We start from the raw sequence: 11,292 nt of genomic DNA on the forward strand, positions 1-11,292 counted from the left end.
CTCACTTCCATCCACCAATAAAATATTTTCTATCCTTTATGTGGAGGTCTCCCATAATATCCCCTAATAGTAGACACCTGTCACTAGGGGTAGCGCACCTCCATCCCCAATAATAGACTTCTGTAAGTGGTGGTCTCTTTCTTCTATACCCCAACAGACTCCTAGCTGTAACCAGGGGTATCTCACCACCATCCCCCAATAGACTTCTGTAAGTGGTGGTCTCTCCCTTCTATACCCCAAAAGATTTCTGGCTGTAACCAGGGGAATCTCTCCTTCATCACCCAATAATAGACTCCTGTAAGTGGTGGTCTCTCTCTTCTATACCCCAACAGACTGCTGGCTGTAACCAGGGGTATCTCACCTCTTATCCCCCAATAATAGACTCCTGTAAGTGGTAGTCTCTCCCTTCTATACCCCCCAACAGACTTTTGGCTGTAACCAGGGGTATCTCACCTCTTATCCCCCAATAATAGACTCCTGTAAGTGGTGGTCTCCCCCCTCTATACCCCCCAACAGACTCCTGGCTGTAACTAAGGGAAATCTATCCTCCATCCCCCAATAATAGACTCCTGTAAGTGGCTGTCTCTCCCTTAGATACCCCCCAACAGACTCCTGGCTGTTACCAGAGTATCTCGTCTCTATCCCCCAACAATAGACTCCAGTCCATCAGGTAAGTCACTCCTTTATTCTTAAAGAATATTTATTTCCCAAGAATGGATTTTTGCCAGCAGGGGTCATTCACCTCCACCCCCCAATAATAGACGCCTGTCAGGTATGTAGGTATGCCCTCCACACACCAATACAACAGTGGGGGTCAGTCCCCTCCATCCCTCAATGACAGACCCCTGTTAGGGGTGGTCTCTCCTCTCTGCGCTCCTGGCTGTCATCAGGGGTCTCCCCCCTCCATCCCCTAATATTAGACTTCTGACCATCAGTGAGGCTGTTGCCCCTTCACACCCCAATAATAGACTCCTGACAGTCTGTAGAGGTCCCCCAGCACTCCAATAACAGACTCCTATTGATTAGTTAGGCTCTCTTCCCTCCATCACACAATAATAGATTGCTGCCTATCAGTGAGGGTGCCTCCCCATCACACCACAAAACTAGACTGCTGTTAGGCATGTAGGGGTCCCTGCCCTTTAAACACCAAACCCAGACTCCACTGGGGGTCAGCCCCCCGCATACCCCACTGACAGACTGCTTTTAGTGGTGGTCTCTCCCTGGTTGCCCTCCATCATGCAATAATAAGATTCTGTCAATCAGTGAGGGTGTTACTGTCAGGTCTGCAGGGGTCTCTGCACTTCAATAACAGGCTCCTATGTAGCAGTGAGAGGTCTCGTCCCTCCAACACCTATACCTGAGCTCTTTACATCAGTAAGGATTGCTCTGTGGCATGGTCATGTTGCCAGAATATGGGTGAGTTTGTGTTCTTGCTTCTATTTGCCCATGTGATGGTCTGTCCGTGGTTTGGTCACAAACAGAAATTTGGGAATGACAACAAAGCAGAGCACACGCTGCACACCTCCCTTTCGTTACCATACACAACTATCAGAAAGTCTCTTCAGGCTGTGTGACAAAATTAAAGAAATCAAGCAGCAACATATTTATCTTATACAATGCAACACATACAAAGATGCATGGGGGGCATGGTGACCCAATGGGTAAAGCTCTGGACTTGCAGTTTTGGGTTTGTACTGCAATGATACAAGCAAGACGGACATTACCAATAAATGATGAATAAAGACTTCATGCCCCATGAGTGTGGGGAATGCATACACTCACCAATGTTGGCTGAAAGTAATTATTTGCACTGGCAAATGACTTGTGGTAGGGACATTAGATTGTGAGCTTCAGTGAGGAACAGTGCCATGACTCTGTAAAGCACTACAGAATATGTTGGTGCTATATAAACGCATTATGAATCGTCCAATACATGTACTATGTATATATATATATTATATTCTATACACTACAAGAGATCAGAATTCTGTAAAATGTTGATATTTAATCATATGAAAGATCCTGAGACTGACACAAGGAATGAAGATACAGTGAGACATGGCTATCCTCAGAGGGCGCAGTTGTCCTGGCAATCCCTCCCGCTCTGGAACAGGTGATAGAAGCTGACCATGGGGAACATCAGCAAGGCACCAATCAGTGAGCCAGCCTGGATGACGGATCCACACCAGAGGAGGGCGCTATGGCCTGCTTCGTGTAGGAGACTGCCTATCACCACTTTCAGGTAGGAGAGAAATCCCATGAAGAGAGACCAGGCCAGGACCTATGAACAGATAAACCAGATATTAGAAGATGCATTTTTTCTGTACAGCAAGTATAATTTACACTACACTTACATATTTAAGGCCAACTCCAAAAATAACTTTTCAGAACAAGAATGAATAGGACGGTGTGTCTGATCTCCCCTCCTATCACACTGTCACCCCGCACCCCCATTCCAGATGTCCTCACATGCTCCAGTCACCTGCTGGTTTGGAATGTTTTCCGATGCGGTTCACTTACCAAACCATCACCTCTGACTTGGTTGGATCCACCAACGGACCAAATAAAAAAGATTAATTAATAATCTGGATATATCTGCTCTCATACCTTTGTGGGAACATAATCCATGACTTATAGTTACCTCGGCCTAGATCCATTGAAAACAGACTCTGCAGATGGGACGTTTATCTGCTGATTCCTCACTTTGACGCCCAGTGGAACATCTAACTAACTTGCAATGCTGCTGCTTAAAGAGTTAAACTTTATTAACTTCTCTGAAATATAAATGATCGTAAATGGAAGAGCCAACCATCCTGGAAAGCCTGCCTTCAGCCAGACACCTAAAGGACCTTCCACAACACACACCCAATTTTCGTCGGATTTTGGCCCTGACGCGATTATTGGACGAAAATCATCTGACGTGTGTACATAGCCTATGGCTCAGGACGTTTATCAGTGAACAGCATGGTGACAATTGGAGGGAGATGACAGACTGATTGGTGACAGCGGGATCTGAGTCTTCAGTGATTATTCGGGGATGAGGAGACCCAATATCTACCACTGGGTAGAAGGATGAAGTGTCAGCTGCGAGGGGATGGAGATTACTCCAAGGTCCAGGTACTCACCACAAGCACAATCCCGGCTGTGCTTCCAACCAATGGAGGACAAGGACTCAGTGCCGCCAATACCATCAGGTAACTACCAAGTAATACACCAGCAGCCATGATAATTCCAAGACCAAGAGATGACCTATGGAGAGAAAACATTTGTCAAATTATTTCAATTGCCATCTATAAAGAAGGGGAACCCCTATTTTTCTCACATTACTCTCACCCCCCCCCATGCTTCTCCTCTCCTCTTCTAACCATTCTCTGGCCTTTTTCTCCTTCTCACTCTTCATCCACCTCTTCCTCTTCACTTCCCTCTATCCTCCATTCTCCTCTCCTTCCTGATCTCTCTTGTCCTTTCATTTATATTTCCATGTCTTCCCTCTTCCCTACCTCCTTTTCTCCATCTCTCCTCACAACTTTGTTGTATTGGCTGTGTGTCCATACACTCTGTGGCTGCGTATTATGATTCCAGCATAACACTTGGTGATAAATAAGCTCAGATTCATAAAAGTTTCCTTTTTCTCAGAGCTATATTCAGCATCTTCCAGAGATGCAGACAATGAAAACCATTATGGGGAGCTGTGTGTGACCATCACAAGGTTAAAAGAATGTATAAACATGGGGTCAAACGGACAGCTGGTCTGCAATTAGGTGCTGGAGGAGATTTCCAATAAATCCGCAGTATGATGTCAGTGACGAAGAGCCCGGGACCCCAAAGAAGTCTCAGACTAACCCCAGCCATACAAAGCAACATTCATTCCAGGGACTACACCAAGGGGCCAAATATTAGATACAGCCGCCCTTATTGTACAACACAGGGTATCACATTTCTAATGGTATTTATACATCAATAGAAATCATATTTATAAACTCAATGTCAGAGATTTTTTCTCATGATACAACCATGGGAGACTGAAAAGTTGGAAGGCTCTTCTTCCCTTGCATGTCTTTCAACTAATATAACCTGCCAGCAGTACAGCCAGCACAGCAATCTGAATCTTCCATGCTGCAATTAAGGAATACAGTCAGGTCACCTCTACCCCAAACATTGGAAAGTAAGAAAGCGGGAGGAAGATAACACCCTTCTACCCTCTCTTGCCTCCTATCAGTGGACAGAAATGATGTCAGCTGTCATTGCTGGAATTATTGTAAAGAATGCCGATCGCCTGCAAAGCTGATCTTCAGGTTTCAGCAATTGCAGTCCTACTCCTGAAACATGCACGCTGATAACTGAACACCTGAGCTTGCATACCCATCCTGTGTCAGTGATTTGCTAAGTCAGAGTTCTAGCCAGAAATTTTTTTTAACCAGGGTGGGAAGAAAATGTTGGCGGGTGGCAGTCCCTGTATTATGACCCAACTTTTTAGTAAGCACCCAAAAGCAGCTGGGTGTTTACTAAAAAGTGCCGGGTGGTGCGCCCAGCTAAAAAGGTCTGGGGAGATCATTAAGTATTAAAGGCCAAGAATTAAAAACCAATCAGGGACACTGTATGATATAGAACCTGGTCAGCAATATCTGCCTACATAATAGCTCAGTGATTAAAGGTCCACTTCAATGCAGGACACCCGATTGATTCTCAGTACTTCCTTTTCCTCCTATTGAATGTCGCTCTACAGGGTTGGAGTCAAATCAAATTTGGGTATTTATACTAGCTGCATTTAAAGGGCATTCAACTGGATTTTTTTTTTAATTCTTTAAGGTTAAGCATTACTTTATTTGTTGACAAGTACCAGGTATAAAAGGGGTGGGGACTGTGCTGAACCTAGAATTTTTTTTGAGCCAGGTGGGAAGAAATTGTAGGTAGGCGGGTGGCAGCCCCTGTGTTGTGACCCAAATTTTCAGTAACCACCTAAAAATAGCCGGGTGGTTACTGAAAAATGCCAGGCGAAACACCCATCTAAAAGGGACTGGGGACGGGGGACTAAATAACAGTGGAAAAGGGGAAAAAAAAATTATGTAATGGGCTATAGGGGAGACAGGGCGTTAAGAAGGCAAGGGGGAATGGTTAAGGCCCCAAATGGAGCTGCTCTGAATGAAACGTCAGCTGCTCACACCTCTGTTAATCAATTTGCAGAAGTGCTTCTAAACTCAATCTAATACTGCCATGAACTTACCTTTTTGGTGTTTAAGTGAGGAGGTGAAGTCTTCCAAATAAACATTTGATTTGGCACACCACATTTCTATTGTGAAAGAATGTGGCTGTTTCAGGAACAGGAGGGTGCAAGCTTTGCTAAATGGGGTAGAGGCTAATTTGTGGATTATTTCTCAAATCTTTATTTATTGTACAAGCAGAAATACTGGGCAGAGTTTGGACCAAAATGATTATGGAAGATCTCGAAAAATGAAAAGAGACTTGACTGGAACTCAGGCGCATAGGAGCGGTGTGTGGGAGGATTTTGTGGAAGTAGATCAATCGATTTTTTAACATAGGGCAACCTTGAAAAAAACTTTCAGGTCTTGGTGCCCCCCTGACAATAACAGCAACAGTATCTACAGCTCACAGAACAGTGTGGTGGTCAGTGGGAAGAATTCCTCTTACATTGCTGGCTATTGGGAAGAATGTCACCCTTACAGATAGCCAAAAAGATCATTGGGGGTCCCTTAAACTCATCAAAGTTTCTCCCTTGTTAAAAAAGGTCAAGAAACAATGCTCTGCATCCTACATGAGGGAGAATAGGTGTGAGGGCTTCCCTGCCATGAACACTGTACCCACATTGGTGATTCTGTCAATTATGGCACAACTCTCAATGCCTAAATTAGGAAGTAATAACTGTTTGCAAAGCATTTTCTTACCTGCACAGGACACACATGGCGATAAAGCAGGCAGCTGGGTTGGCAATGTTGCTCAGTACTACAGACCAGTGGTATGCATCACCTCCATAGGGAAGGCAGCTATAGGTCTGTACAGAGGGAAGCACACCATTAGTCAATGCATTGGACACACCGAGCAGCACCAACAGGTAAATATTCCGGGGTGTCCAAAATCTTTGCTCAGTTATTTTACTAGGATCTTCGTTTTTTTCATCCTCTGGGCTCCGCAGGGGGTATGAATCTTCTGAGGCTGTTCCATCCTGAGGAACCGGGCCTGATCCAAGATCTTGTTCGGGCTGCTCCTTGTTTCGGTTACGCCAGAAAGGCAAAATGACAAAAGCAAGAGCAGAGACAGCCAGGAATGTAAAAAGGCCCCAAAAGTAGGAGGAGGCTGAAAAGTTCTCCTCTACATAATAAGGTTCAGTGGCATTGCCCCAGGTGTTGTTCCTGCATTCGAGACGGCCCACCCCTTGGCCCAGGGCGAGGATGCAGGGGAAGAGGGCACTGAGTCCCTGGCCTATAAAGAAACTGCGCACATACTGTTGGGGAAAACTGTACATGAATGGTAGGAAGGTGACATTAGATGTGCAGCAGCCCAGAGCCAAGAGGAAAGCTAGTAGAAGGTATGGCACACTGTGATCCTCACCGGCCACCACAACCCGCCTGTCCCAAAAAATAGCCAAAAATATGGTTGACAGCAGACTCAGTCCATGGATGGAGCGAATGAGCCAGGGTTCCGATATGCGTCCTGGCGGACATAGGCGATGACTAATTGTGACTGCCAGGGGCCCAATGTTTCCCAAAGCGATGAGTACAGTCAGATAGGCAGGTAAGTTCCACCCTGCGGAAGAAGGAAAAAAAAGTGTAAGGAGAACATATACTACAAATTGGAAGTGGAAAGGGTGTTATTTATTCCGTAGGTAATGTGAACAACTGTTGAAATAAAGGGGGGGGGGAGATAAAATGAAGAGAAAGGAAAAGACTGGTGACAGGTTGAGGGTCCACACTAGGTGCCATTGGTGCTGCAACTCAAAGCAATGAGACCCTAGCAATAAACCCCAGCTCAGCCTAAATTCTTTTTCTTAGTTTTTGGTTGAATATGGAAGGGTAAAAGCCCTATGTCAGCGTTTCTCCAGCTGTATGACCTGATGGAGAGATTTCCTATCACTACCAATGCCAATAATAAAAAAGGAGAGGAAGGGTAAGCTCCCACTATAGCTCTGCGGTAGCACAGACATTTGCAATTTGTGTTGGTGTGTGTTGCAATAAAACACCCAAATTAATTTCAATGGGCTGCCCGACACAAATTGTGCATACTAAGCGTTTAACAGCGAACAGCATTGCATAGCAATGGGGGCAACCCTGTACCCCATTGCAAAGAGATATGTGCGTTAATGCATCACTCCAGTACAAAGAGGTACAAAAGTTTGCACTGGGACAGGACACAGAAAGCAATGAAAATCATTTTTTTCCTCGGGAGTGAAAAGCGCATTATGTCCTTTGTTCTCACTGTAAAAATGTCTCCTCACTTCATGTCCCACGGGGAAAAAATGGTCATGATAAGGAATCCTTTTTGAGATAAAATTTCTGTCTGGTAAATATAGAAGTAAAAGCTTCCTATTATGTCTGGCAGTACTACAATCTTAACCACAATACCCCTTCCTCCAAAGGACAGTTTTAAACAAACTGAACAGCATTCCAGCTATTAACAACCCTGCCTTTCTGTCAATTTGGACCCTGGAGAGGTGGTGTCCGTTGGCAATTGGCCAGTTTGTCCCACTCCAAAATTGGACATGTTTCCTCCTGTACCCCTGCCTTCAACTACATCAAACAGTACCTCAGACTCAGCTTCGACGTACTACTTCCTTACTAGCTACCATTACGTCCGACATTGCACCAACCTCAGCCACCCCTACATTACCCCATTCTTTTCTATCCTTGTGCCCTACTATAATGGGGTACCTTACCATGTCAGAACGTACCCCAACTTCACCTTCCCCCTCACCTACAGTTTCTTCCTGTACCCAACTTCCCATTAGGCCTGACAGAACTCAAACTTCAACCACCACTGCACTACCCCTCCTCCTGTACCCGCACCTCCTTTCTCCCCTTCTCTTAATACCCCTTCCTCCTAAAATACCAATACCCTAACCCCACATTACTCATCTTTCCTGTACCCCCACCTCCTATTGTGTTTGACAATACCCCAACCTCAGCCACCCCGATCGTCTTTCCCTGTATCTCTCTTTCTCACTAATATGAAAGAAACTCTCCTTATTCTATGATCTCCTCAGGGGCTGTTTGTCTTTGTATGGGGCATCTGTCTTTGAGGAAGAAAAAAAAACATTGAAATATCAATTCCAAGGACACAATCCCCAAGGATTATCCCAGAGTCAACCCCACTCGTTGTCAGGGGACACCTAAAATTTGAGGGGCCCCTTAGCCAGACACACCACCCGGCACGTTTCAGTAAATACACGGCCTTTTTTTTGGGTGATTACTGAAGAGTTGGCTCACAATACAGGGGGCTGCCATAGCCAACAATTTCTTCCCACCTAGCTTAAAATAAAATTCTGGGTTAAACACTGGATAGGTAACACAGATAGCTGAGGGTCTGTATTCTTATCACCACTTACAAATAGGCAGTCTTCCACTATTACAACAGGACGACATATACAGTTAGGTCCATAAATATTTGGACAGAGACAACTTTTTCCTAATTTTGGTTCTGTACATTAACACAAATAATTTTAAATGAAACAACTCAGATGCAGTTGAACTGCAGACTTTCAGCTTTAATTCAGTGGGTTGAACAAAAAGATTGCAGGTACAGAAGGACCCGTCTGTGTCAGCACTAATGGGGTAGGGCCGGTTCTACCCAACATTGGGATAAAGTGAAGGGAGGTCAATTCCTCCCAGCATGAGAACAGGAGAGGAGGGCAGTCTGTTACTTCAAGGACACAGGGAACTTGTTGCCATCAGCACAGAGAAAGAAAGGTGGTGTCGGTTTCCCCCAGCACAGGATAGGGGGTGGTCACCTGGGAATCTATATAAGTGGGGGTTTGTTTTCATATTCCTATCTAAAGGGTTGGGGGGAATCGGTTCCCCCTAGCAGAGACATTTAGGAGGGTATGGGTTATATTACTTGTATCTGCAAGCAAAGGGAAAGAGGTCCGTCCTTCTAGCACAAGGACAGGGGGTGGGGGTGGCTATTCCATATACCACATGCAAAGAGAAGGAGGAGGGGGGTCAGTTTCTCATAGCAAAGGGACAGGGGAGGCATTCCTTCCAATGCCAAATCACACAAACCTTGAGAAGGACAATCTGTTCCTCCAATGTTCAGGGGACACAGAGAGGGTCTTACTAGTGTTTGGTGCCACTTACCTGCTGCGTGTGGGTCAGAGGGTGCTGTGCAGGGAGACTCTCATCCCTTTGCTGTGTGATCTGCAGAAAATAGACACAAAGGTCACATTGTGTATTAACAAGCTGATAAAATAATGACACAAATTACACTCATTAGGGCCGTGCTTCCTGGAGAGGCGGAGCCTCGTTATTTTCCCATACAAATTACCTGACTATAGCCCCCTTCCCAGCAATCTCACCATGCAGTCACCTGGGGTAATCACTCATAGCTTTACCCCAAACTCCCCCTTAAAGGCTGCATTATAAGCAACAACCCCAATAACTCACTGCTCCGCCATTACCTGTATTGGTGGTTTTGCCCATGCACCAGTCCAGGTATAATAATGGAGCTTACCTGTATCTCAGAAGAGTTACCTGACAACGGCAGTAATGTGTGGCAAGTACCAGATAAATGATCAGTGAGAATCACCTGACCAGTCTGCAATATTGCTGTGCACAGCGAGATGTCAGAATTTACGAGAGTGAACAAGTCAATAAACTGGGATTACGAGACAAAAGGAGGGGCTATGCCAGGTGTATGGGGGTGAGAGGACACCTGCCAGTTCTACCTCCCAGTTGTTTTTGCTTTCCATTAGTAGAAGCATTGCTGTTAGAAGTCAAGGTCAGCCACATCTCCTGCTGCTTATGTACATGCCACCCATTCGCTGTCCTCTCCGTTATATCTGCACATGGACCTACGCCAACGGGAACACAAACTGGTAGTTGGTAATACCAACTGAAGTCTAAAGACAAAGAACAGGCAGCTCGAGAGTGCTTTGAAAGGTCGTTCCTACCCAGACTAGGTAATGGGAATATCCGTAGGTCTAATGAATACAATAATACCACTGAACAGAGGAGCAGAACATAAAGTAATATAATCAGCCCCACACATTGCTGGAGTGCCTGGACTGACAGACTCATACAACGTATAGACCCAAAATATATTACCCCTTCCTAAAAATGGCTGTCCACCGACAGTCCCCATCCAACCTGACTGAGCTGGAGAGGAATTACATGAATATGGGACAATGTATCTGACCTGTTAGAATTTGCTGACATGGTAGGTGGTTGGGCAGTTGTGTAGCTGGGCAGGTAGGAGGATGGCTTGTTGGGCAGATAAAAGAATAAGGTAGGTATGTAGCTTGGTGGGTTCCCCGATGGGTTTATAGGAGGCTGGGTAGGTATGTAGCTGGAAGGGTAGAAGGATGAGAGGATAGATAGGCAGTTAGGTAGCTGTATAGTTATGTAGCTGGGTAGGTAGAAGAATGAGAAGGTTACACAGTTGGATAGTTATGTAGCTGGGTGGGTAGTCAGTTAGGTAAGCAGAAGGATAGGTTGGTAGGTAACTAGCTGGGTTGGACATTGTAGTGTGGGAAGCTAAGTAGTTATGTAGCTGGGTGGGTAGGTGAATGAGTAGTTAGCTGGATTGGGTGGATAATGGGTAGTTATGAAGCTCAGTAGATAGGATAGGTAGGTAGTTAGTTGGATGAATAGCAGGATGGGTAGTTATGTAACCAGGTGGTTATATAGCTGGGTGAATAGTAGATTTAGTAGTTATGTGGCTGGTTGTTAGTTGGATGGGTAGTAATGTAGCTGAGTGAGTAGGGAGGGGGTAATACCTCACCGGTCAGGGATCCCCAAAGTCAAAGGATCAGATCGGTGGGTGGGCGGAGTATGTGGAGTTAGGAAACCAATGGGCGGGGCTCACATGTACAGCGGTCATCGGAATACAACTCTCTCCTCAGCATCCCGCTCCCTCCACGTGCTTGCGAGGTCACATGACAGAAAACACGGCTTATGATTGGCTGTCCTAACATAGCCGGCGGGGGGCTTCACAACTAGGTGTACCAACATGGCTTCCTAACAACAACTCTGCCAGGGGCCTGAGACATGTGCTATCACAGGAATGTAAACCCCGCCGCTCGGAAAGAATGAAGTCCGGAGATATGACAAAGGGTACACAGAAAGA

At 45.5% G+C, this 11,292-nt stretch overlaps 1 protein-coding gene across 1 annotated transcript; it reads right to left on the reverse strand.

The window, feature by feature from the left end:
* Positions 1 to 1,985: 1,985 nt before the first annotated feature.
* Positions 1,986 to 6,630, reverse strand: SLC52A2 (solute carrier family 52 member 2). The gene is made up of 3 exons (XM_072410587.1): positions 5,904 to 6,630; positions 3,126 to 3,249; positions 1,986 to 2,281 (listed from the first exon to the last, which is right to left on the reverse strand). Exons 1-3 carry the CDS (start codon positions 6,479 to 6,481, stop codon positions 2,069 to 2,071), a joined length of 915 nt encoding a protein of 304 aa, XP_072266688.1. The 5' UTR covers positions 6,482 to 6,630; the 3' UTR covers positions 1,986 to 2,068.
* Between the last annotated feature and the right edge of the window lie 4,662 nt (positions 6,631 to 11,292).

The sequence above is a fragment of the Pyxicephalus adspersus genome, chromosome 5, assembly GCF_032062135.1.
Source record: "Pyxicephalus adspersus chromosome 5, UCB_Pads_2.0, whole genome shotgun sequence".
Classification (NCBI taxonomy): domain Eukaryota; kingdom Metazoa; phylum Chordata; class Amphibia; order Anura; family Pyxicephalidae; genus Pyxicephalus; species Pyxicephalus adspersus.

What these genes read in the sequence shown, in the direction of transcription:
- SLC52A2 (XM_072410587.1), bottom strand. Translation starts at nt 6,481, where the DNA reads ATGTACAGTTTTCCCCAACAGTATGTGCGCAGTTTCTTTATAGGCCAG. An exon ending in GCCATGTGTGTCCTGTGCAG is followed by an intron (nt 3,250 to 5,903) that starts GTAAGAAAATGC and finishes TTCTCTCCATAG; the next exon opens with GTCATCTCTTGGTCTTGGAA. An exon ending in CAGCCGGGATTGTGCTTGTG is followed by an intron (nt 2,282 to 3,125) that starts GTGAGTACCTGG and finishes ATCTGTTCATAG; the next exon opens with GTCCTGGCCTGGTCTCTCTT.